At 52.9% G+C, this 27,018-nt stretch overlaps 1 protein-coding gene across 16 annotated transcripts in view; it reads left to right on the top strand.

The window, feature by feature from the left end:
* Window positions 1–27,018, top strand: part of DNM2 (dynamin 2) — an 89,749-nt gene that overhangs the window by 44,844 nt on the left and 17,887 nt on the right. For 5 of the 16 annotated variants that reach the window (XM_024994105.2, XM_024994098.2, XM_024994101.2 and 2 more), the window contains 13 exons: window positions 517–720; window positions 3,355–3,453; window positions 6,663–6,823; window positions 9,962–10,104; window positions 12,615–12,750; window positions 13,803–13,870; window positions 15,776–15,914; window positions 16,967–17,053; window positions 19,251–19,321; window positions 20,668–20,697; window positions 21,945–21,996; window positions 22,960–22,971; window positions 26,777–26,890. In XM_024994105.2, coding sequence (XP_024849873.1) covers window positions 517–720; window positions 3,355–3,453; window positions 6,663–6,823; window positions 9,962–10,104; window positions 12,615–12,750; window positions 13,803–13,870; window positions 15,776–15,914; window positions 16,967–17,053; window positions 19,251–19,321; window positions 20,668–20,697; window positions 21,945–21,996; window positions 22,960–22,971; window positions 26,777–26,890 — 1,316 coding nt within the window. 16 annotated transcript variants of the gene reach the window in all.

The raw sequence follows: 27,018 nt of genomic DNA on the forward strand, positions 1-27,018 counted from the left end.
CCAGATTTAAAATTGTATCACTGAGAATAATTATAAATGGAGCATAACCTTTAAAGATTGTGAATCACTGTGTTATATGCCTGAAACTCATAGAGTATTGTACTTTAGCAATACTTCAATAAGAAAAAAATAATATAGTGACTTCATTAAAATAAAAACAAACTAGGACTTCCCTGATGGTCCAGTGGCTAAGACTCCGAGCTCCCAGTGCAGGGGTCCCAGGTTTGATCCCTGGTTGGGGAACTAGATCCCACATGCTGCAACTAAGACCCAACGCAGTCAAATAAATATTTTAAAACAAAACAAAACTGTCTCAGTGAAATAGAGTACAGAGAGAGTGTCCATAGGATGGGACCCTAGGAGGGAGTTATCAAGTCAAGTGATCCAGTTGAAACACAGGAATAATCCTGTGCCTGACGCCCAGCACTGGGGGAAGCAGGCCAGGTCTCTCCAGGGTTATGCATGCCTCCCCTGCTCCCGGCTCTTGATGGCCTCTCTCTCTGATTTCCCCTGTAGTGTTGAACCTGACCCTCATCGACCTCCCAGGCATCACAAAGGTGCCTGTGGGGGACCAGCCCCAGGATATCGAGTACCAGATCAAGGACATGATCTTGCAGTTCATCAGCCGGGAAAGCAGCCTCATCCTTGCTGTCACCCCCGCCAACATGGACCTGGCCAACTCAGACGCCCTAAAGCTGGCCAAGGAGGTCGATCCTCAAGGTACCTGCCAAGCCCCATGGCAGCAGCTCCCTCTTTCCCACACTTCTCAGCATATCGACTTGCCCCACATTCTCAACTCTGCATCACTGGTGATCTCTTTGGCTCACAGTTTACCCCAGAAAAGGCCTGCGATACTGCATTTCCCATAAGGGCCAGCTGTTCTAGAAGGGTGTCCACTGGCAGGCCAGTGTGTGGCGGGCAGCATTCCCCCTTGGCAAGTTGGTCCTTGCTTTGCCTGCACAGAGAGCTAGTGTGGGGAGTTGGGTGTAGGAAGAATGCAGGCCTCTTTGGGCACAGATGGGAGTCCCAATCCCACTTCGAGAAGTTGTTCTTCCCCCTTGAGGCTTGGTCCCTCCTGTTGAAATAAGAACTGCAGTCCTGACTTAGAGAGCTGCCGAGAGGACCGAGGGTCTCTGCATCAGTGCTCAGGGGCTGGCGGGAAAGGTGAAAGGAGGACGAGTTAGTGAAGCCAGTGGGGCAATAGGGAGTGATGGAGGCTTGGGCATCTCTGGGCCATCTCTGGCTCCGGGCATTCGTTCAGTAAATGTCAGGTTAAGCCCTGGCTGTGTGCCGGGATCTGTTACGGTCTTGGGGACCCTGCAGGGGACAGAGTTGACAGGGAGCCCTGCCACCAGTGGGAGCGACAGACTCCAACAAGGAAATACGCGCGTGGGATGACTTCAGGCAGCGGCAAGCATGGGGAGCAAACGGAGCCCATTCAGAGAAGCTTGAGTGTCCAGGACACAGTGAGAAGGCCGGTGTGGCTGGAGCAGAGTGAGCTAAAGGACAAGGTGGGGGTGGTGCTGGGAGCAGCTGGGCCAGTCTTTGGGCTTTGGGGCTTTGGGCTGCGGTGGGGAGTTGGGTGTATTCTGACAGTGGTGGGGGTTAGCAGAGTCTGACACACACACAGGTACATTTTCCGAATTGTCTGCCGACTGCTTGAATCCCACAGCATTCTGGAAGCAATTAGGGACCAGTGAGGAGCTGGGGGAGACAGGCTCTGTGGCCTCACGCTCCCCAGTTCACAGGCGTGGAACGCGGTCAGTGAAGGTGGCTCCTTTTTTGCCCTGGACCGCGAGCTCCTCAAAGCTCAGGGCTCTGCCAGCTCTGCCTCCACAGTCATCGAGGTTCACTTTCCTGGGAGGGCACCCCCTACCCATAGCCCCCCAGGCCTTCCTGTCCCCCGAGTCCAATACCAGACATGGATGTGACTATGTCCTGATCAGAGGATAGAGGCTGAACAGGCAGTGAGGAAGTAGGGGTGAAAATGGTTAAGCATCGTTTGTGAACTTGTTGCTGACCTTCTTCCGGAAAAAAAGTAGCTGTCTAACTTTGAAAGTATTCATGATGGTTACCCCTAAATGGCACCATTGTGAAACATCAGACCCTAAACTGTGATAGTTCCTCTCCCCCTGCAGATGCTGGTGGCCCCACTTGGCAAACATTCTTTCAGAGTTTGTTCTTCCACGTCAAAGTGTTAGTCACTCAGTCGTGTCCAACTCTTTGCCACCCCATGGACTATAGCCCGCCAGGGTCCTCTGTCCATGGGATTCTGCAGGCAAGAATACTGGAGTGGGTTGCCATTCCCTTCTCCAGGGGATCTTCCCTACCCCGGAATCGAAGCTGGGTCTCCTGCATTGCAGGCGGATTCTTTACCGTCTTAGTCACTGGGGAAACCCTGTAAACTCATGTGTTAAAAAAGGGGATGGAAAAATAAAGGGATGACCTTCCTTTGTTTTTCTGTTGTATGAGTGTGTTTGCCCATTACCACAGGGACACAGGTCGGTCGCCATCCATCGGGCAGCCTGCTGCTTCCTTTCTCTTGTTCTTGAACATTTGGGTTTCTGATCTTTGACCTCCCCTCCCCCAATCACATCCCTCTACCTCGGGCTGCGTCTCCCCTCCCCACCCCGCACAAGCTTAGTGGGTGCTTGCAGTGGTGGTTCCTTTGACCTCCGAAAAGGTGATGCCAGCTCATAATCTCATAGCAGAATGTGGGCAGGTGGGCACACCAGGGCACCTGCTTAATGCCTACTTTAGCAGCCCCCCCAGAGGTCTCCCTGGGCTTCTCTCTGTCCCCTGCATGTGTCTCTCTCTCTCTCACACACACGCACACACACACACACACACACACACACACGGCTAACACAGAGGGGGCCCTCAGGCACCAGTGGGGGACAGTTGATTGGCAGGGTTCCCTCGATTCAGGGCAGTTTGGGATGAGGAGGAATTCCACAGGATGGTGTCCACAGTGTCATTCTGGCCATTCAGATGAGAGGTAACCCTGGAAACCGTTGTCTCAGGTTGGTGTGTTACGTTGGAACTCTGCATGCCACTCAGAAAGTATAGCATGGAGATACTGACCTGGGGTTCATGTTTGGTAAGGTTGCCCCAGATTCTGCAGCAGCAAGACTACCCATGACCGATGATGGCCAGTGTTGACTGATTGAACATGCACCCTGTGCTGGGTTTATTGTCTGGACACGCCCCTGAGACTGGCGTGTTCCTGCCTTCATTTGACATGAGGGAAGCTAGGGTCTAGGCTGGTCACGTGGTCTGGAAGTGGGGACCCAGGTGGCCCAGGTGGCCTGAGCTCCTTCCTCGTGATGCCCTCTGACCTCTGTGCTCTTTCAGGCCTGCGGACCATCGGCGTCATCACCAAACTCGACCTGATGGACGAAGGCACGGATGCCAGGGATGTCCTGGAGAACAAGCTACTCCCCTTGAGGAGAGGTGCGGGGCAGGGGGTTGGCCAGGATGGGTGGGCTTGAGTCACAGGAGAGCTGGGGCGCCTCTGCTTTGGGAAAACGACTCATTTTGGTTGTTGTCTTTCCTGAAACCTCAGCAAATGCTCACAAATGCATTCACCATCCCACTTTCCCACTGCCCAGAAAAAACTGCTTCTCAGTCCCATTGTAGACCCTTCTTTTTCTCTGCCCAAGTGAACACATGTATATTTCTCTTTTTTTTTAAAGATTTTATTTTTTGTCCGTGCTGGGTCTTCACTGCTGCATGTGGGCTTTCTCTGATTGTAGTGACAGGTGGGGGCTGCTCTTCGTTGCAGTGCGCAGGCTTCCCATTGCAGTGGTGTTTCTTGTTCTGGAGCACAGGCTCCGGGGTGCACAGGCTTCAGTAGTTGTGTGGCGTGGGCTTAGTTGCTCCGTGGCATGTGGGATCTTCCTGGAGGGGGTCTAACCCGTGTCACCTGCATTGGCAGGTGGATTCTTAACCACTGGACCGCAAGGGAAGGCCCAGCTTTTTCTTCTGATGTGTGTACATTCCTTTTTCATTTATATGGTGAACAACTACTCATTTGGGGAACAAAAAGAAGTGTCCAGGAGAATAAAACTGAAATCACCCATCATTCAGCTTCTCCCCATAGTTACTACTCTGGCTCTCCTTCCTAAGAGTGCCTGAGGATTTGTAATTTTTCTTTTTTTAGATTTTTTTTTTTTTTGGACAGGGACCATTTTTTAAGGCTTTAACGGAATTTGTTACAATATTTCTCCTTCCTCTTCTTTTTTTTTTCTGTTTTGGAATTTTGGCCGTGAGGCATGTGGAGTCTTAGCTCCCTGACCAGGGATCAAACCTACATCCCCTGTGTTGGAAGGTAGAATCTTAACCACTGGACGCTGGGGAAGCCCCTGTACCTTTTAATGTTCAGTACTTGCTGTCAAGCATTTTCTCACGTGGAGAGAAAAACATGAGGTGTTCCCCCAGACCAGCCTCGTTGCTCATCACACACAGCTAACCCTCACTATCCCGAATAAACTCTCCTGTTGTTCTCCCCTTCCTGGGGGATTATGAAGCAAATCCAGGCGCCCTGTCATTTGACACACAAACACCTACGTTTCTGTTCCAGCGACTCCCCGCCTCCAGCCACTCGATCTGTGCGCCTCACTCGGAATCTGGCCAATTATAGGTCCTTGCAAACAAGTAATTAGATCTAGACAGAGGCTGATCAGTCTTGTGTTTATTGGAATTCCAGATTTTTAAAAAATTTTAATTTATTTATTCTGTTTTACTTATTTTGGGCTCTGCTGGGTCTTCCTTGCTGCACGGGCTTTTCTCTAGTTGAGGTGAGCGGGCCTACGCTCCAGTTGGGATGCTTGGCCTTCTCATTGCTTCTCAGTGGCTTCTCTTGTTATGGAGCACAGGCTGTAGGCGCGCGGGCTTTGGTAGTCGTGGCCTAGTGGCCCCGAGGCATGTGGAATCCTCCCGGACCAGGGATTGAACCCGTGTCCCCTACTTTTAAGGTGGATTCTTAACCACTAGACCACCAGGGAAGTCCCTGGAGCCTTCTTTTTTAAGTTAACAAAAGGAACCACAAAACAAGCCAGACACCATCTCTGCCCCTTGCTCTTTGCCCTTCACACTGATTTGGGTTCACACCTTGCTGCCACTGATTCTCCATGTGACCATGTGGGCAAAGGGCCCCTCCTTGGCCTACCTCGCTTCCCTCATCTGTAAGGTGGACTTGATAGCTCCAGAGAGGACGAGAAACCGTCAGGTCTGCACACGACTTGGCAGGATAGTTGGCTGGGGCTGCGGCCCTCCTCTCCAAAGAAACATCGGTCCTCGCTAAGAGAAGGGGGTACAGATGTGTGTGTTTATCACTTCTGACCTGTCGCCACCTAGGCCCAGGTCACCTTTCCAGCTTTCATTATGTGGACAACGATACGCACGTCTGCTGACCGAGCGCCTCCCACGTGTTGGCCACCAGGCTAAGTTTCCCGCTTCCCCCGACGCCCATTCGTGCACCCGTGCAGTGGGGTGCCTCGTGTCCACACCTGGGGCTGCTGGCTGTTTGAATCCCCCTTCCCTCATCCTCTTCCAACTCCTTTATGTCCAAATATTGTAGATTCTCTTTTCAAAGTAGTTTTCTCATGCTAATGGTTTTTTGTGTTTAAAAAAAATTGCCGAATGGTACCTTAAACTGTCGTTTCAGAAGCTGGCTCCCAACCCCCTCCTGTATAAGCCCCACTTCTCTTACACTTACAATTAACTGTTGCTTATGTTCTGTTCAGACAGTTTTAACACAAATACAGTAGTTTTGAAAAACCACCCATTCAAGTACTTGCAGTTATGTTTTCTGTGGAAATCTATGAATCCCTAGGGAGTTCATTTTGGTGGCCACCAGACTTTGTTTCTTTGCCAACCGTTGTTGTTGTTGTTGTTCACTCACTAAGTTGTGTTTGACTCTTTGTGACCCCATGGACTGTAGCACACCAGGCTCCCCTGTTCTCCACTGTTTCCCAGAGCTTGCTCAGATTCACGTCCGTCGAGTTGGTGATGCCATCCAGCCATCTCATCCTCTGTCACCCCGTTCTCCTCCTGCCCTCAGTCTTTCCCAGCATCAGGGTCTTTTCCAGTGAGTCGGCTCCTCGCATCAGGTAGCCAAAGTATTGGAGCTTGAGCTTCAGCATTAGTCCTTCTAATGAATATTCAGGATTGATTTCCTTTAGGATGGACTGTTTGATCTCCTTGTGGATCTTAGTTCCCTGACCAGGAGTCGAATCTGTGCCCTCTACATTGGAAGGGCAGGGTCTTAACCACTGGACTGCCAGGAAAGTCCCCAAATACAATCGCTTTAGAATAGGTATTAATATCTGGCACGATTAGCTTTTCCCATTGGCCTACTGTTTTCTGTCTTTAAAGCTCAGATTATGGATTTCATCTCCCTAGCTGTTCTCTCTCTAGTCCCTCTCACCAGGCTGAATGTAATCTCTCCTTCCTCCGAACACTTAGGGTGCTCTGTGTTTGCATTCTCAGTGTTACCTCTGAGTAACTCATAAGGCTTGTCACCTCATCTGGGAGGGACTTGTAGGGCAGGATCCATGTCTACACCTGCATATTGCCCAGCCACATGGCTGGTCTGTAGTGGGCGTCTGGGTTCCTAGGCTTGCCTGGCACTGCCATGACCTGACCCTCTCTCTCCATAGGCTACATTGGAGTGGTCAACCGCAGCCAGAAGGATATTGAGGGCAAGAAGGACATCCGCACAGCACTGGCGGCCGAGAGGAAGTTTTTCCTCTCCCACCCAGCCTACCGGCACATAGCTGACCGCATGGGCACCCCGCACCTGCAGAAGACTCTGAATCAGGTACGGTGAGGATTTTGTGCAGTTGCTGAGGCTGTGCACTGCAAGCCGCTGCGTTCCACAGTGGTGCTGGCGTTAGTCTAGAGCAGCGCTCATTTTAGCAGAGTTGAGTTCAGTGAACATTTAAATCAGTGCCTGGAGAAGAGTCAGTGTTGGTGTTATTACTACCATCACTACTCTTGTTACCATTATTTTTTAAAATTTTTATTGAAGTATAGTTGATTTACAATGTTGTGTTGATTTCTTCTGTACAGCAAAGCAACTCAGTTATACATACATATATTCTTTTTTTTTTTTAAGTAGCTTATTTATTTGATGTATTTTTGGCTGCACTGGGTCCCTGTTGCTGCGTGGGCTTTTCTCTTGCGGTGCTGAGCAGGGGTCTGCTCTGGTTGTGGTGAGCAGGCTTCTCATTGCAGTGGGTCCTCTTGTTGCGGACCACAGGCTCTAGAGCACTGAGCCCGGGGTTCTGGCTGATGGGCTCAGCTGCTCTGCAACATGTGGTATCTTCCCAGACCGGGGATTGAACCTCTGTCTCCTGCATTGGCAGGCGGATTCAAAAGGATACAGTGAAGCGCCGTGTCCCTCTACCTCTCACCCACCACTGTTAACACTGCCTGAGTTTCTCTCTGTCCATGAATGCAGAAAGGACTTCTGAGAAGCACATTTCCCCCTTTATCCATAGTCATGGATGCCCTCCATTTCCTTTTCTTTTTTTTAACTCAACAGTATCTCCTGGAGCTCTGTCCCTATAGAAGCCTTCTTCACTCTTCTTTGTGGCCCTGTAGAAGCCCCTGAACACATGGGCCCTCGTCTGTTTAGACAGGCTCTTTTTGCAGAGCCACATGGCTGGTTTCTGAGGCTCCCAGTCAATAAAGGGCTGATATTTACACTTGATCTTAGCCAAAAGGCGAGAAGTGATTGGGCTGCTGTTTAATGGCATTGTTTTGCGTGTGTGCCAGGTTCTCTGAGAGTAAGATCCCCAGTGTGGGGTTATATAGCTGTGGAGTAGCAGGCAGTGTGGTCCTCCGTGGCCTTGGGGTTATGAGTTATCCCCCCTCGGTGCTTTACGGTAGCACCTTGGGCCACAGGGTAACAATGTAAATGTTCTTCCTGCCTGCAGTGGGACACAGTACCAGTCGGGGAGCTGGGCCCTATCCTGGGGGAAAGGCATATTTCTCTCTCTTTTTTTTTTTTGGCCACACCACATGGCATGTGGGATCTTAGTTACCTGACCTAGGATCGAACCTGTGCCCTTGCAGTGGAAGCACAGAATCTTAACCTCTGGACCACCGGGAAAGTGCCAGGGGAAGGCATATTTCTGACTGGGGGCACTGACTCAGGACAAATCCCCAGATAAAGGCTAGGAACACTTCAAGTGTTAAGAAGCGATGAGGGCTGGCAGAGGGCGGAAAGGCAGAGCATAGCTCTCAGGAGAACAAACAGGGAAGTGAGTGTCCGGTGGGAGGGGCCCTGCAGGAAAGGAAGCGGGGGTCTGCCTGGGCAGGGGGCGGCGGGAGGGGAAGGGAAGTAAAACTGCCTGCAGGTGCCTGGGGCCTCCTCTGAGAGCCCAGCTGGCCTCCTGGGAGCCTGGGCCCACATCCCGGTGCTTCCCAGAATGGGGTCCCCCTGCCCCTATCGCCCCATGAGCTAAACAGGGTCATGCCCCAGAAAGGCGACAGGGACCAGAGTGGACTGCCACCCTTGGGGACCTGCAGCTCGCCCAGGAAGGGGCCCCCGGTCACAGAGGGTTTTGGGGTGACCGTCAGATTCAGGCCTCGGTGCGTGAGGCTCCTGCACACCTTTCTCCTACCTTAATAGTTTGTCATTTCTTTTGTCTCGTAGGACAAAATGCACCAGTGCATTTCCATTTGGGTGGTTTGAGTTGATTTTATGCCTTTTATTTTTTTCATTGCTTCTCTCTTTCTCTTTTGAAAGAGTATTTTTAAAAACAGTCCGGATACAGTGAATGTTCCACTTCCTCCCATGCCGTGACAGGCCCCCTCACTACCACCCTCAGACGGCCCGTGTCGCCACTTCCTGGGCTTCTTTCTCAAGACCATAAACACTGGAGGGGCCAATGTGCCTGGACTGCCGGCCTCCCTCCTGCCTGCTCATCCCACGTGCACCACCTCCTCTCTTTTCCTGTTCTATCCTTTCCATCTTCCTTGTTGCCACCTGAACAGTTAATGTATTTACCCGCTGCTCCGTACCTGACTTGTTTCTGTTTTGGCCATGCCATTTGGCATGCCGGATTTTGGTTCCCTGATCAGGGATGGAAGCCACGCCCATTGCAGTGGAAGCCAGGAGTTCTAACCACTGGACCATCAGGGAAGTCTCTATCTAGGTTTTTCTTGAACAGCTGATCCCAAGGCTCAATACCTAATCTTTTCTGCACGACTGCCTCCTTTTAAAGTTTGTGAATAATGAACGAGTCCCCGTGGTTAAAAACCAAATAATAGAGGGGGGTCTGCGGGCAGGGTCCTCATGACCCTCATGAACCATCCTGCACTCTGTGCAGATGAAAATGTACTCTCAGTTCTCCCCATCTTCTCAGAAGGGATCACATCCTACATGTGTCCTGTGCCTTTTTCGGTGAACTGTTTCTGTCCTAGTTTGTAGGGCCCATTCCTGTGGTCTGTCCATACACCATGGCCTGTCAGTCCTCCCGTGCCTGGGTCCTGCAGTGGCTTTGTAGCCTTTAAAACTTTATTTATTTATTTATTTGGCTGCATCAGATCTTAATTGTGGCACATAGGCTTTGTTGCCCCACGACCTGTGGAATCTTAGTTCCCTGACCAGGGATCAAACCCCCGACCCCTGCAGTGGAAGGTAGATTTTTAACCACTGGACCACCAGGGAAGTCCTTCCTAGGCTTTGTTTTGTTCTCCAGTGAGTGACACTGGCTGTTCACGGCCAGCACTTGGGTCCTGCTCTCTTGATCCATGGTGTGCACGGCCCAGTTAATCTGTCCTCTCCCAGGTCCCCGTGGGCTGTCTGCAGCCTTGCACTGCTGTGGACCAGGCTGTGTCACCTTCCCTGCTGCTCAGGGTTTCCATTGGTCCTTTGAGGCTGGGGATGGAGCAGGTCTGCCCCTTCTCAGCATCCTGCCTATGTTGACCTCTGACCTCTCTCCCACAGCAACTGACCAACCACATCCGGGAATCACTGCCGGCCCTGCGCAGCAAGCTGCAGAGCCAGCTGCTATCCCTGGAGAAGGAGGTGGAGGAGTACAAGAACTTCCGGCCCGATGACCCCACACGCAAGACCAAAGCTCTCCTGCAGTACGTGCCCCTCCCCCAGCCTGGCACTCCCCAAGCCTGGCACTCCCCCAGGAGGCTCAAGGGCCTCCTCCCAGCCACAGGCTCCCACCCATCTATCTGTTCAGCAAACCCTTCACCAGAGCCTCCTGTGTGCTGGGCCCTGTCCTGAGCACCAGGGTTGCTCCAGTGTGTGGGGCAGACACCCCACGTGCTCAGAAAGGGGAGGGGAGAGGGATGAAACAAGGTAAGTAAATAAGAACATGTGAATAATCTGTGAAATGGCAAAATGTCAAAGTGGGGAAGGGGCTGGAGAGTGCCAGGGTATGCTTGGGGTGCTGTTTAAAATCAAGTGGTCAGTGAAGAGTCAGGCAGAGACCTGAAGAGGTGAGGAAGGGGCTGTGCAGTCCTGGGGGTGGGGGGCTGGCCAGTGCAAAGGCCCTGGGCAGGATTGCATCCAGCGTGTTGGAGAAGGCCCATGTGGCTGGAGCGGAGTGAGTGAGGGGAGAGTAGGAAGAAAGGAGGCCCAGGACGGGACAGGGTAGGGCCTGCAGGTCCTCGTAGACCACGGGGAGGACTTAGTTTTTGCTCTGAGTATGGTGGGAGCCTGGAGTGTCTGAGCTCTGGTAGGACCTGGCCTGACTCAGGTGTTCACGGGCGCCCCCTGGAGGCTGCAGGGAGAACAGACATGGGGGGAGGGCACCCTGCCTTGTGCCAGCTACTCCTGCTTCTTCAGTTCAGTTCAGTTCAGTTCAGTCATTCAGTCGTGTCGGACTCTTTGCGACCCTGTGGACTGCAGCACGCCAGGCCTCCCTGTCCATCACCAACTCCTGGAGTCTACTCGAACTCAATGTCCATTGAGTTGGTGATGCCATCCAACCATCTCATCCTCTGTCATCCCCTTCTCCTCCTGCCCTCAATCTTTCCCAGCATCAGGGCCTTTTCAAACAAGTCAGCTCTTTGCATGAGGTGGCCAAAGTATTGGAGTTTCAGCTTCAGCATCAGTCCTTCCAATGAACACTCAGGACTGATCTCCTTTAGGATGGACTGGTTGGCTCTCCTTGCAGTCAAGGGACTCTTCAAGAGGCTTCTCCACCATCACAGTTCCAAGAGCATCAGTTCTTCGGCACTCAGCTTTCTCTATAGTCCAACTCTCACATCCATACATGACTACTGGAAAAACCATAGCTTTGACTAGACGGACCTTTGTTGGCAAAGTAGTGTCTCTGCTTTTTAATATGCTGTCTTGGCTTGTCATAACTTTCCTTCCAAGGAGTAAGCGTCTTTTAATTTCATGGCTGCAGTCACCATCTGCAGTGACTTTGGAGCCCAAAAAAATAAAATCACCCACTGTTTTCACTGTTTCCCCATGTATTTGCCATGAAGTGATGGGACCGGATGACATGATCTTAGTTTTCTGAATATTGAGCTTTAAGCCAACTTTTTCACTCTCCACTTTCACTTTCATTGAGAGGCTTTTTAGTTCTTCACTTTCTGCCATAAAGGTGGTGCCATCTGCATATCTGAGATTATTGATATTTCTCCTGGCAATCTTGATTCCAGCTTGTGCTTCATCCAGTCCAGCATTTCTCAGGATGTACTCTGCATATAAGTTAAATAAGCAGGGTGACAATGTACAGCCTTAACGTATTCCTAGGACAGTGCAGAGGACTGGGGGAAAACAGTTAGAAATGTTAAAGACAACCATAACACTAATAAATATCTTAGTTCCTTACCACTCACTTCATCACAGCCCTAATCAGCAATACTCTTGAGACACTTTTTAAGGGCTGGGCTGCATTCTAAAGGGCCAGGTGGTTTTACCACATTTTATGAATTACGTGTGCACTAAAAAATCTTCACTTCTCTGAAAGCAAATTTCAGGTGGATTACTATTCATTGGCAGCATGTTTCTTTTTTTGTCGGGTGTCCAGGCTAATAGTACATTTTGAGATTGATGCCTTTTCTGAGTTGATGAAATCTTGAAACTCCTTAAATACCCTTACAGTGACCCTACATGGAGGTACTGTTAGAATCAGCCCACTTTGGAGATGGAGATACTGAGGCTTAGAGGGCAAACCCACCTGTCCAAGGCCTCATAGCCCATCAGTGGTGGAGTCTGCAACTCCAGACTGGGAGGTGGTAGGAACTGGAGGAAGCCACCCGAATGGTGTGGAGGTGCTCCATTTATATATCACAGTTCTGCTGGATTAGGCCAAACCTCAGGGCAGAGGTTGCTGAACTGTGATCTCCCCTCTCCCACACCTCACTCTTGCAAAAGGGAGTGATAACTGCCCCTCGTGTCCCCAGTTCAATGAGTGAATGATCATAGTAGGCCTATGGAGGGGGCCTGGCATGTAGCAAGTGCTTGCCCTCGACAGTGCCTGGATTTTGTCTGTTTTTTTGACCCACACATACATTTTGTCCCCAAAAAAATAAAAGGAGGAAAGTAAGCCATGGCTTGACTTGGGATGTAGTTCCAGAGCCGTGTCAGTGCCTCTGCTTTGACGCTCAGGTTTTCTCTTTCCTCACAGGATGGTCCAGCAGTTTGGGGTGGACTTTGAGAAGAGGATTGAGGGCTCTGGAGACCAGGTGGACACACTGGAGCTCTCTGGGGGCGCCCGGATCAATCGCATCTTCCACGAGCGATTTCCCTTCGAGCTGGTGAAGGTAGCGCTACGCGGGCTGGGCCCTCTGCTCAACCTTGACCAACCTGCTCAGTTGACCTTGAACCTGGCTTCCTCCCAGGCCGCGAGGTCTTGAGCTCCCACCTGCAGACCCCATGGGCCTCCTTCTCTGAGCTTAGTGATTTCCAGCAGAGTCATATGAAAAGCTCCAACATTTTCCTTTGAATACATGCTCTTTGCAAAATACATAGAACATACAGGTAAATTCACCTGGGAAAATGTCCCCGTTGAAAGGGAAAAAGACTATGGAGCCAGCCTGGGCACCATAACATAACAGTTGTTATAAATAACATCCTTCATATGAAATCATACACACACATTGAGATGGGTGTCTTTGCAGAGACAGATGTGCAAGGATATTCATAAAATGTCAGCTCTGGGTGCTGGAATTAAGAGATTTTTCTTTTTGTTTTAATTGCTGGAAGTTGTACAGGTTTTATAGTGAGCACATACCATCTTTGTAAAAACCACTCACGTTCTTTGCAGAAGAAGAACAAAAGCTGAAAGGAGAAAAGAACAAATTATGCTTCTTTATATGCTTTTTTCACATAATTGCCATCATTCCAAATTAGTGTATACAGTTCATGCCCCGTCAATGGCAAAACACTATCTTCTTTTTTAACCAGTCTCCCATTTGGGGGTATTTAGGTGCATTGCACATTTTTTTAACACTTATAGATTGTTTTGGGTATGTAGCTAATTGTTGATTCATTGCTCAAGATAAATTCCCAGAGCACTTAAAACTAATTGGTGGTAGTAGAAGTATGTTTTTAAAGGTTTTTAATTTGTCCTGCCACATAGCCCAGAAGAATGTGTGTATAAGTCGATTTTTCTTCGAACAGAGCAAGAGTGTTAGTTTCAGAGCATCCTTGCTTAAACTGAGTTTTAACGTTTTTAAACATTTTTGACCAATCAAATATCCTACGGTGTGACTACAAATGGTGCACAGGAGGTAACATTCCCCAGATACAGACCTGAATTGGCGGGGGTTCCCCCAGGTACCTCCTTGCATGTGTTTGGTTTGTCTTTTCTCAGATGGAGTTTGATGAGAAAGACTTAAGACGGGAGATCAGCTACGCCATTAAAAATATCCACGGAGTCAGGCAAGTTCCACGGGGAGAGGCGCCATGTTCCCTCCATCTCCATGGTGCCACCCTAGAGCCAGTCAGTCCCCCTGAACCTCTGGGTACCCCAAATGTGAGGACTGAAGCGGGGGAGGGGGTTGCAGTAGCTGTAAGTCTCTCCCTCTGGGTCTCCAAGGGAACTCGAGGTGGATGTGCTTAGTTCTGTTTGTCTTTTGAAGGCCCCGGGGCTGCCTGCTGCCCAGGGTTCAGCATTGGTTCAAGGGCCCAGTCACCAGCCAAGGCAGAAAGCTCACTGCACGTTTGCCCGGGGGGCGGTGGGGATGCGGACGGAGTCAGAGCTGTGGCGCTGGGTCATAGGAACCCAGCATTTATTTGTCCCTGTCACGGGGGCCCTCTGAACCTCCTGGGTCCCCACCATTTTGCAATAAAAGTCACAGCTCCCTTGGTCCAGTCTCGCATGGCCATGGGGTCCTCAGATCGCCCTGGGTGGGGGGTTCCAGGTAGCAGATGCAGGCATCTGACCCCCTGACCTGCCATGACCTTGGCTGTCCCGGGAACCTGGCCCATGCCTGTGAGATTGCTGACCATGCTTTGTTTCTCTCCGACTTATCTCCCCTGCCCCTGGGTTCGGATGCTTTTAGGACCGGGCTCTTCACCCCGGACTTGGCATTCGAGGCCATTGTGAAAAAGCAGGTCGTCAAGCTGAAAGAGCCCTGTCTGAAATGTGTCGACCTGGTTATCCAGGAGCTAATCAATACAGTTAGGCAGTGTACCAGTAAGGTATTGGACCCTTGGCAGGGTGACTCCTGGCCTTGTGGAAACGGGGCTATGGGTGCTTGGTATCAGGCTCCCAGTGCTGCTCAGCCTTTGCCCCGCTGGTCTCCCCAACCCCCCACCCCCTTACCAGATTGCCTCAGTTTCCAAGAATGTGGCCTCTTCCCAGAGGCTGGGGCGGGAGTGTTTTGGCCTGGGTGCAGCCCGGGGAGGCCAGGCCTCCAGTCTCCACAGACTGGTGGGCAGGGCTCCCTGGGACCCTGATACCAAGCTTAGCATGTGTCTGATGGGGGTTCCGTTGGGCTGTCGCTTTGCTGTCTTCTGGGGAGCAGAGAGGGACCTCGAGTCACCTGCTGGAGGCCAGGCTTCCTGAACCTCCCTGCCCCTCACTCCTTCTTGACAAGTGCCTGGTGCCCTCAGGCTTTCCTAGAGCCAGCCAAGAAAGGCCCGAACACCACCCACATAACGAGCGCCAAGGCTTGGGCTTGGTCCCTTATAGCTTCTACAGCTTCCCCACCCCTCCCCAGGAGCAGGGCTGTTCCCCCAGGTCTCCAGTCCTCAGATCCCCTAAGTCACCTGCACTTGTGTGCTAGTGTTCACGGGCCGCTGCCCCTACTCGAACAGGACACATCGGCGCCCCCACCGGCCTGGTTCCCTAGGCCGCACTCTTTGGCTAGACAGCTGAAGCGCTTCCTGGTGGGTGGTTTGTGCTTGCACGTCCACCATGGCCGAGGAGCTCTGGGTCGGCCTTCCATGGCAGGAGTTTCTGTTTGATTCTTCTGTTCTCAGTCTGGAAAAGCCCACATTTGCTTCCTAAGCTTCTTCGATTGAAACAGGGAGGGGAAAGAAACCCCAACGGTTCGGAGATGTTCACACATAAAAAATTCAAGGCCTCCACACCCTCTTAGCTGTTTGGATGTTGGCTCTGACCCGTACCACTTTTATATAATCAAACCCTGCCCACCCCTCGGACCCAGGACGCCTCCTGATCCGAAGCAGCTTCTGGGGCAAATGCGGGCACAGGCTCCTCCGTGCATGTCACTAACCAGCTGACTCTTGTTTCTTCTCTCTCTGTCTCCCGTCCTGCGTGTGTGGCCTGCACTGCCCCCGGGTGTCTTTCTACCTCGTCCCACCCTCCGCATGACCCAGGACGGGGCTCTTCACCCCCGACATGGCCTTTGAAGCCATTGTGAAAAAACAGATTGTAAAACTCAAAGAGCCGAGTTTGAAGTGTGTTGACCTCGTGGTCTCAGAACTGGCCACGGTCATTAAAAAGTGTGCCGAGAAGGTAACAGAAGGTTTTGTTTTTCTCACCTACGCATCTGTTCCCCATCTTCTCCTTCCCATCATTGAGTGTTCACCCAAGCAGCTAGGAAACTCTGCCTCGGCAGGAACCCTCTTCCAGCGGCTGCTTGGTGACATCTCGGCTTTGCCTCGGCTGACCCAAGGGGGTAGTCCAAGCACACGTGGGGTCCACCTTTGCAATTTGGGCCTCCAGCGGGCTGGAAGGCCTTCGATGTTGCCAGATGCGCTTACTCACCCGCAGCAGGGATCAGAGTCTTTGCCCAACGCTGGACTGCTTTGAGAAGGGGGGTTTTCAAACCAACACTGGGGCAGTAAAACACTTTGCTGGTGTGCTGATGTGCATATTCTTATATCACCAGCATTGAAGAAATTTTCAGAATTCCTTGGTGGCGCAGTGGTTAGGACTGAGATTCTACTGCAGGGGACTCATGTTTGATTCCTGATTGGGAAACTAAAATCCTATAAGCTATGTGGTGTGACCAAAAAAAAAAAATTTGTTTTCCTCCAACTCATGGACTTTGCGCAAACTGTGAAAGGTGGGCTTCTGTGCATTGGTTTGGTTGCCACTGCAAAGGCCAGGGCAGTGGGGGTGTCGGAGGACTGGATCCTTAAGGCAAGATGCTTGGGCATGGTTTTCTGCCAAGGGAGTGCCTCTGAGGTAGATGGCCCAGATGCTGCCCCTCGCCCTGGTGACCCAGGGGCTTTGATTCCACTGTGTCCTTGCTCTCACCCAGCACTCCGAGGCAGGTGGATGGCTGTCACTCGCTTTCTCTGCCACTTGCCACCTCAGAACCGCATTCTCTGAAAAGCATCTCTGCGTGTGCGTGGGCATCCACTCAGGCTCTCTGGCCCACCGTCCCCCCACCGCCCCTTCTTGTCTCATAGCTGCAGCAGCTCTGAGATAGGAGCAGGGTGGGGTCTCGGTGGGTCTGCCCCATGTCAGCCCCTCAGCCATGCTCTCCATTTGGCTCACATCATGTGCCCATCCCCCGCCCGCGAGGACCCCGCCAACGTCACCACTCTGCTTTCCCCCAGCTCAGCTCCTACCCGCGGTTGCGAGAGGAAACGGAACGCATCGTCACCACTTACATCCGGGAACGGGAGGGGAGGACCAAGGACCAGGTACTGGCTCTTGTGTGATATAGTTGTAACTTATGTGCAGCACATCTTGGTCGTGCAATTACCTGAGTTTTGACAAATGTGTACAACAAGGTGGTCCGCCCTGGTGACTCAGTGGTAAAGAACTCACCTGGCAGTGCAGGAGACATGGGTTTGATCCCTGGGTCGGGAAGATCCACTGGAGAAGGAAATGGCAACCCACTAGAGTATACTTGTCTGAGAAATCCCATGGGCAGAGGAGCCTGCCAGACTATGGGGCTGCAGAGTCAGACACAACTGATCAACTAAAAGCAACATAGAGCAAGGTCACCCCCACTTCCCTCCATGCCCAGAATGGCTCTGCCGCCGCCCCTGAATTCCCGTCGTTGAGCCCCGTGGTCAGTGCCTCCCCACGCCTCAGGCCCTGGCGACCACCCGGCTGCTGCTCCTCTGCTTGCCTTTTCCAGGATGCCATGTGCACAGGCTCCTGCTGGCGTAGCCTCTTGATTCCGTCTCCCCTCACCCGGCACCAGGCTCTCGAGATTCAGCCCTGGTGTTTGCAGTGCTGCCAGCATCTCCTTGGACAGCCATGGCAGGGGTGGACCACAGCCTGCTGGCCAGCGTTCACCCAGCGAAACACCTTTGGTGCTCTGTTTTCACGTTGTCTTGCGAAGACCATGCAAGCACACCTGAAGGGAGAGAGTAGGCCATGCCCACCACCACGGTCCAAGGCTCACCTGTCACCTGCTCAGCCCGGGCTGTCAGTCTGCCTTCACGTGGCCCAACGTCTGATCTGGGTCATTTCCCCCACCCGCCACCTCTTCCCAGTCTGCCTTTATCTCTTTCTCTCTCTCTCTCTCTCTTTTTTTTTAGGATTTGCCACATTTTAAAAAATTGAACTGTCATTGATTTACAACATTCTGTCAATCTCTGCTGTACAGCAAAGTGACTCAGTTATACATATATATACATCATTTGGCTCCGATGGTTAAGAACCTGTCTGCAGTGCAGGAAACTTGGGTTCCATCCCTGGGTTGGGAAGATCCCCTGAAGTAGGAAGTGGCAACCCACTCCAGTATTCTTGTCTGGAGAATCCCATGGACAGAGGAGGCTGGCAGGGGCTACAGTCCATGGGGTCCCAAAGAGTCAGACACAAGTGAGTGTCCTAACACTTTCACTTTCATGCATTCTTTTATGTATATATGTTTATTCACACACACACATATATTCTTTTCCATGATGGTTTATCCCAGGAGTTTCGCAGCTGTTTATTCAAACTGGAACCGAAATAAACCCACTTGTTCTATCTGGCTGTGGGAGCACCTTATTGAGAATGGTCCCTCTCCCCTTGACATTGGTGGAGAAGAAACTAGCTCATTTGTCCCCAAAATCCGTGTGCCTGGCCTGTTCTATCCCTGAGGGTTCAGAAGCACAGCAGAGTGACAGAAAGGGCTGGGACTGTTTGAGGGCTGGTACCTTATCTGAGATGACATCTGGCTGGCTGGTGTGTGTCTGTGTGTTTCATGTTAATGTCCTTACCTGACCTAATTACCATTGCTGTTTGTTTTTAATTTTAAAGAAGTGTAGTTGATTTACAATGTTGTGGTGATTTCTACCAAGCAGCAAAATGATTCAGTTATACATATAGGTCATTTTCCATATTCTTTCCCATGACAGTTTATCACAGGATTTTGACTATAGTTCCCTCCTTTGCTGTTTTAATGAGGCACTTAAGCCAAAACAGTGGAAGTGTTAGTTGCTCAGCCGTGTCTGACCCTTTGGGACCCCATGGGCTGCAGCCCACCAGGCTCCTCTGTCTGTGGAATTCCCCAGACAAGAATCCTGGAGTGGGTCGCCATTCCCTTCTCCGGGAGATCTTCCCAACCGGCGCTACTCTAAATGTGACGACATATTGTGACTCGTTTAAACCTTTGCCTTGGGGCCTTACTGCCTTGCTCCACGCCTCAGAGGCCGCCCTTATGACCACCACAATGCTCTGTTGGCCCAGTCTTTCTCGAGTGGGAGGCCTTGGGGTCTGGAAGCATCCATACCCCCTTTTCCATGCCAATGGTCCCCAGGCTATGGGAAGCGGGTGGTTGCCCTGCCTGGAAATGGTGCAGTTCCAGCTCCCCCTGCTGGTGGGTGTGGGGATTGCTCTGACAGCAGGTCCTCTCTGGCTTGGCTCTGTACTCACAGCAACCTCCCTCAACTTTTCCCCCAGATTCTTCTTCTGATTGACATTGAGCAGTCCTACATCAACACCAACCACGAGGACTTCATTGGATTTGCCAAGTATGTATTTTTCAAGACATCAGCTGGTAGGGCGGCACCAGTGTCCCCCATCAGAGTCAGGCCCTGAGAGAGGCAGTTGAACGGGATTCCCCCAGTGGGCCGAGGCCCGAGGGTCTCTGTCAGGGGTCCCTGGGTGAAGCGAGGGGCCACTGGAGAACATCTTAGGCTAACAGCAACCTGCAGTCTTGTCCCCAGTGCACCTCTGGTGGGACACCCCTGTTGTTAGTTGAAGGAGGACAGGACAGCCCTACGACCAGACCCTTCAGAAAAGGGCAAGACTAACCAGTGTTCAGTGCTTCCCTTTCTGCAGGACTTCTCAGAGCCTTTTATCAACTCGCATGCAGCTTTCCCAGGCTCCCCCATACTCACTGGGTCCTTTCCCTTAGCATCTCAGGCTCAGGGCTCCAGAGGCTGCCCTTTAGGAAATGCTGCCAGGATTTGCATGGCTTCTGTTCACATGCTGTAGATTGAAAACCAGAACCTTCCAGGGCACCCAGACAAGGGCCCAGAGCAGGGAGCTCTGATTTCTGCAGAATGGAAGACAATGCTGGTGGCCTCTGGGCCCTTGCCTCAGCAAGCTTGTGTGTCACACAGGTTGTTCTGATGGCTCACAAAAGTCTTCTTTCCAGAGCCTAGTAGAATAACAGGTGGCTGGTAGCCAGCCTCCTGTATTTGTTTAGCAAATATTGCTGGTGTACTTTCTCTGTGCTAGGCCCTGTGCTACAACAGAGAACAAGCATAGACCAGGTCCCCACCCTTAATGGAAGGTCCTGTGGCAGAGATAGATGTGCACCCAGGCAGTTAAGATATGGTGTGGTCAGGCCAGGGTGGGAGCTGGGCATGGCCCATGGGAGTCCAGAGGGTAGCCTTGTGGCCTGGCCTTAGAGATACAGGGGGCTTCTTAGGGAGTCAGGCCCTGCAGAGCCCAGACTTAGGCTAGCAGGCTGGGTAAGAGGGTCTTCCGTCCAGGTGTCTGCTGGGTAGGCATTTATCAGTGCACTCAGCTGTTGTCTTGTGGGCACGTGGTCGGTGAGTGGAGTGAATGAATGAATGAGTGGATGAGTGAACTGGGGGCATTATCAGAAGGTGGTCCCCTAGCTCATATGAGCTGAGGGTCTCCTGCTGCGCTGTCCCTGCTGGGGGAGAACTGGGGGCCCTGGCCGGGAGCTGCCCCTCAGGCTGGACTGAAAATGCCGGTCCCCCTCTTCGGGTTGCTGCTGTTCTCCTCACCTTGATGTCTCTGCTTCTCACACTTCATCCACAGTTCCTTCTCACAATCTCTCGTGTTTTTCCTTTGACCACTTCACTCTTTCCTCTGGATTCCTGGGCCTTCCCACTTCCCCCAGCTGTTACTATACTGAGCAGCTGGTGACCGGGTGGGTATTGCCTGCTGTGTGCCTTTTTCCTGGTGTGTGAACGGGGGCCGACCTGGCTGGGGGCGGGGCCCAGGGTGCCAGGCTCCTCCCGGCCCAGGCCCCAGCCCTGGGTGGGACGTCTCAAGGGCTCCCGGAATAGCCATGGAGCATTGTGTGAGGCCTTTGGACTAGGACATGGGCCTCGCCCTTTCAGAGTCCACAGGCCGGGAGCACGCTGTTAAGCTGGTTCTCATAGGAAGATGAGATGTGGAAAGGAGGGCAAGAGGAGGGGCTGTGGGAGAGGAGACCTTTCCAAAGAAGTCATGACAGCCAGGTGATGGGGATGGAGGGGGCCAGAGAGCAGTAAAGATAGGGAAGGATGCCTGAGAAGTGTAAGCACGGGGAGGCCAAGGCCTCATTGCCAGAGGGGCCTGCAGGCCAAGGGGAAGACTTTGGACTTTCCCTGTGACACTCCTGTGCATGCATGCGTGCATGCACACGCACTGAGGCAGTAGCAAATCTCTGATCGGGTGAAGGCAATTGAAAAAGGCAGCCAAGGAGGCTGCCAGGCATGGGTGAGACCCAGGAAGCCCTCAGGAAGTAGCATATCTGGGACCTCAGCATCACGCAGACACTGAATGGCTTAGTTTTGTGTCTTCAGACACCATTGATCAACCTTCCTGTGCTTAGAAGTTCTGGGGTGCTTTCTCAATGTCCTCTAAACACTTAAAATAGGGCCCAGAGAAAAAGTCATTATACTAGTAGTATATATATTGAGCCATAGTCTGATCTCCTAGGCTGGGCAGCTCTGCTGGAGCTGTTCAGGACCTGGTGCTGGGTCAGGGATAGGAGGAGAAAGCAGGAAGAAGCCTCAAGTTTGACCCCCAAACACTGAAAGTATTTTGAAGCCAGCATGGCTACCTCCCAGCCACCTGGGAATCCAGCCTCCCATAGCCCCTCTTGGAGGCTCCAGGACCCAGTGACTTTTAGAAATAGCTGGCACTCTCAAGAGTGGCTAAGATCAGGGCTGAGAAGTCATGGTTTAACTCGCTACATGTTCTTGTTCATTCCACAAGCCTGCACTCATTCCTTGGGCAGCCTTTTATATACAGGGGGTTTCTTTCTGCCTCTGCCCAGAGCTTGTCCATTGGCTTCCTTTAGGGAGAGAACCCTACCGGGGCCACAGGACCTTTTGCCCCTTGTCTCTCTCGCTCCTCATCCCTCTGGGCGTCCCGCCGCATAAACCCTCTCTGTTTTTTCGGTTTCAGCGCCCAGCAGAGGAGCACACAGCTGAATAAGAAGAGAGCCGTCCCCAACCAGGTAGCCTACCCTGCTGTGGCCTGCAGCTCCTCCCTTGAGGGCGGGAGGGCACTCAAGGACCACCAAGCCCAGTGATGGCGCCTGGCTCAGAGCCTGTCCCGCCAGAACCCCCCACCCCACCCCACTCCCAGCCTCTCATGTCCACTTAGGTTTTGACAATTTGGGAAATGGATCTTTGAGTGCAGCTCTGGCAGGGTCTGGGGCCAAACTGCTCACATGCAGAAGGCCCTATCTGCCATCCAAGGCCATGGCTAGAACTTGACACTAAGGAGAGAGGCCACCCAGTCCGCCTGGTGTCTGTAGGAAAATTGGGTTCCTGCCCCAGCCCCAGAGACTCGGAGGCTGTGGAAGAGGGCCAGGAGTGGGCAGGGAGGCTGGTTGTGATCAGCAGTTTGGGAGCACCTGGGGGTGCTTTCAGCCTCATATCTGGGGAAACCCAGAACTGTTTGAGGGATTCTCTGCCTTGATGTCATACTCTAACCAGAGGCCTTGTGAAATAAAGGATAGCTTTATATATGCCAGTATTAAGTGGCCTCCCCTTTTTTTCCCCCTGCTTAAGAAAACACATCATCTTTGCAAAAATTTCTGCCAGTGTCCCCTGCCTTCTCCACACTGGGTGGGGGTGGGGGTCGGGGTGCTGCTGTTCATCACGCACGATGACAGAGCCCCCTGGAAAGAAGGGATGTAACCACTGCATGATTTTTTTTGCGCTTGCCGTAAGTAATTCATATGTTGTTGCTTTTTCGTTTCGGGAGATGATAATGAATTAAATATTAACACCATGGATATAATTAATAGCATGTAATTTTTTTTTCTTTTGCTGTTTTCTCTCCCCTTGCTCTTCTCTCTCCTCGTTTTTGTGCTTTTCCTGCTTTTTCTCCATCCCCTCACGTCCCTTACGTCTCTTTTCTTCCGCCTGCTCTTCTTTGATTTACCCACAACCCTAACTTTGCATTTTCAAAGGGGGAGATCTTGGTAAGTACTCACTTAGTGTGGTAGCAAACGTTAGAGAACTTGGTGGTGGTGGAGATGCTGCCATCCTATAATATTCCGCTCCCCTCCCCCGCCAAAAAAATAACAGAACCACTAAAAATCCAGCTAACCTAAAAAAAAAAAAATCCCCTGCCATGGCCACTGCATGCCAGACTGTTGCCCTGGGCGTGAGCTGACTCACACAGACACTAACCTGCCCACTGCCTGCCTCCAGCACCCACCCCTCTAGCCCGTTCTGGACACATTTTCCTCATTTCCTGTAGGTCAGGGATGGCAAATACTCAGCTAACATCCCAGGCCTTCCTCCCATCACACCTCTGGCCAGGGAAAATTTTGTTCAAGCCCTGCTAGAGAGCTTGTCCTTGCCACTGCCACTGCTCTGTTTGCAGACAACACCCTGCAGAAATGTCCCCTGCCTGCACTCAAGGCAGACATTACTAACCGATCCAGCACTCTTTCCCTCCTGTCTCTCCCCCTAATGTGCCCCTGGCAGACATCACTAATCAATCCTGGCTTTTTTTTTTTTTTTTTTGCGAAGCATGTGACAGATATGATGAACTAGTTAAGGAATTTTTTCTTTCCCCATGTGATAGCTTTGCACATGACACCCCTCCCATCCCCATGACAGACATGGCTAATTGGTTGGGGGACTCTCTCCTGGATGCTGCCAATCTCTTCCCGCCTCCATAGCAGATATGATGACTGATTAGGCTGTTCCTCTTGCCCCGTCTCTTTGCTGATGGTAGACATCACTAATTGATCCTAGTATCCTTTCCCCCTGTGCCCAGAGTGCCACCCATGGATTGGTGAATAGTATTTGCTATCCCTGTTTTAGGTATCACCTCCTGTCTGTGTGTGGCCCAGCCCAGACCAGCAGTGAGCAAGCACTGCTCACATCTGAGAGCTGAGCTCTTTTCAAGGTGCCCGCCCTTTGGGGAGCTCTCCACCCTGGAGATCATGGCTTGGGCCAATGGCCCTCACTGAGCCTTCCTTTTCCCGGCTACTCTCCCACCACACTAAGCAGGCCTACAGCCGCCCTGCTGGTGATCCCAGGGCCTTTCAAGTAGCTGAGCTGACCCTGTACCAGGGTCTGGAAGATCCAGAAAGACCCCAAAGCTTGGCATGGTTGGCACGGCCACAGGAGGAATGGATCATCCTTGGACCCTTGGTTCCTGCTTTCCCTGTGTGTCACAACCCCGCCTCCCCAGTCCCCTTTGAACTTGAATGATTTCCTTCCTCCAGACAGACCAGGGCTATGTTTCTCTCCACACCCACACCCTGAGGTTTAGTCATTCTTTTCCCACTAGATTCCACACCCCCAGCCATGAAGCCCAGCTCTGCCCTGTGCATGGCTGTGGCACCTGGATCTCCCAGCCACAATTCTCATCCCTGCCCAGACCTCTCACCCGGGAGGAGATGGGCTCTGCTGCCCCGCTTGCCTGCTGCCCATGCCACCCCTGGCAGCCTTTCCTTCTGCCCCCAGCATGCCTGTGCCCTGGAGCATGGGAAGCCTGCCTGCCTCTCTGTCTCCCCAGCTGACCCTAGTCCTGCCCCCCTCCTTTTCCTGAGCCCAGTCCCTTCAGCACAAATTGCTTGGATGAGAAGGCCTGATTGCCCCTTCTTGCTCTAGACTCAGCACCTATGTCTGCCACCAGCAGCTTGCTCCTCCCCAGGGGGGAGATTTTTGTCTCCGAGTCCTCTTGGGCTCCTGCACAAGCAGTTCTCAGCGTGGCTCAAGGGCAAAGGGACTTGGGGGCGCAGTGCTTCTCCAGACCCCGAGGCTCAGATATGCCATTCCCAACATGGCCACAGCCCTTGCCACATGCCCCAGAGCCAGTCAGGGGCCCCATCTGCCGGCTCTGACCTCAGCTGACCGAGGGTGGAGGCAGGCAAGCCAGGCCACAGAGGGGGAGGGGGAGGGGGAGGGGCCCATCTGCCCTTGTGGGGACAAGGCTGGGCCTGGGAGTGCAAGGGCCTCGCCAGGTGAGGGTATCTCCTCTGGGGATCACCCAGCAAGCATGGCCTCTGCCCCTGTCTCCTCCCCACCTATCAGTCAATGGGTGAAGTTTAGAAGCACCCCCTCTGGGCCTGGGCTAAGACAAGACAGGCCTTACACTCCCCCTGGGGAGAGAGGGTTGTCGTGGACAGACGCCTACGCAGCTCCGGAGCTGGGCGTGGTTGCCAGGTGCAGGGGTTCCTTCCTGGGTCCTATATGGGATGGCCTTGGGCCTGAGTCTGGAGACCTGCTGTCCCACTTTGTCTGGGACTGAGGGCACCCCCGGGACTGTTAGTGCTCAGCCTAGGGGCCTCCTGGGCAAACCACGGTGAGTCAGTCACCTTGTTTGGGCTGACAGTCTCTGCCTGCTCCCTGGCAGCCACAAGACTCCCAAGTGCTGACTCGTGATCCTAGGGAGAGAATAGTCTATATCCTGGGCCTTAGCAGGGGCTGCCAGGTGGTGTCTCATGGGTCACAGCCTAGGCAGGGACATCTCTGCGGTGCAGAGGTCCCTGCGTGCTCTGTGGCCACCTCTGCCTTCATGGTCCCTGAGGCTCGGAGCTCACTTCCAGGTGGCCCTGTGACAATGTGGTGGGCCTGGGGACAGGGCAGAATAGACAGGATGAAGGCCTTCTCGAGATCCATCCGCAGGGGAGGCATGGGAGCCTCACCCCACCCTAGGGGGCACAGTGCTCTCTCTTCCCAGCCAGCCCCAGCCACTCGCAGCCCACCTCCTGCAGCTTAGCCGTCTATTGTTGCCTCGGCCTCAGGCATCCCCACCCACCCCTGCCCATGCTTCCTACTGCCGCAGGGTCCCCAGTCCAGAGTGGTGGGGGGCTCCAGCCCACAAGCGCCTCCATGGCCCAGAGAACATGAGAGTGTGCCCCACACACACACCAGGCTAGCCGCCTGCCTTTAGCTGTCAGGTGAGTCCCTCACACAGGCCTGGGTTCTGCCCCCTGCTCAGATGACAGCTGCAGCCAGAGGGGAGCCCTGTCGGGTTCTTCCAGCCCAGGACCTGCATGTCCCAGTCAAAGAAAAGTGGGACCACATAACTTGAAGCAGAGTGTGGGGCATGATCCCTGGCAGGTCCCCTGGGCTCAAGCCCTCTGGGTGGAGGCATTCCTTCATCCTGGTGTTCTGGAAAGAGCCTGTGGGGAGGGGAGCCCTGGGGCAGGGCCTAGCCTGACTTCCTGGTCAGAGCAGGACTCTGTGCCCACTGAGTGCCTGGGTGAGCCGGGCAGTGGCGACCAGCCTCTGCCAGTTGGCCCCTGAAAGGAGAGAAAGAACGGTTCCGTTGCTCAGCAGTCCCTACAGCTCTCCATCAACGGCTGCCTTCCAGGGGGCGCGAGGGGCAGGGCCCAGGGGGTCCCTAGTACCCGTGTCTCCCCAAGGCAAGGCTGATTCCTTCAGTGTCACATCTACACGTGACATACCCACCCATAAGACTGGGATCCCCCTCCCCTAGGCCCCTTCTAGCTGGGCGTACCTCTTGCCACCTGTGCCAGTTTAATCTAACCCCAAGGGCAGAGGGGCTCCCCAGGGACCCAGCTTCCCAGCAGCCCAGGGCCTGTGAGTCAGTCCACGTCTGTCCATCGAGGGCCCCACCTTGGTTTCCAGTGGGTAGCGCTTGGGGCAAGGCGGAATGGAGTTGGATCGCCTGGCTCTGGGCTGGAGGTTTCTCTGCCGTGGTAGCCTGGTTTTTCTGCCTTGCTGGGGGCGGGGGCAGGCCGGGCTGGGTGGTGGCCGTGGTCCCCCTGCTGAGCTTGGCTGGCCCTCCATCCTCCCCAGGTGATCCGCAGGGGCTGGCTAACCATCAACAATATCAGCCTGATGAAGGGAGGCTCCAAGGAGTACTGGTTCGTGCTGACGGCCGAGTCACTGTCCTGGTACAAGGATGAGGAGGTGAGTGGCTGGCTGGGTGGGGCGGTCAATGGGTGATCTCTACACCTCCTGCCTCCGGGTGGCACTCTCTCAACTTACAGTGGATTTGGAAAAGGCGGCTTGAGTGCCCCTGTGATTAGGATGGTATC

This window comes from Bos taurus, chromosome 7 (assembly GCF_002263795.3).
Source record: "Bos taurus isolate L1 Dominette 01449 registration number 42190680 breed Hereford chromosome 7, ARS-UCD2.0, whole genome shotgun sequence".
Lineage (NCBI taxonomy): Eukaryota > Metazoa > Chordata > Mammalia > Artiodactyla > Bovidae > Bos > Bos taurus.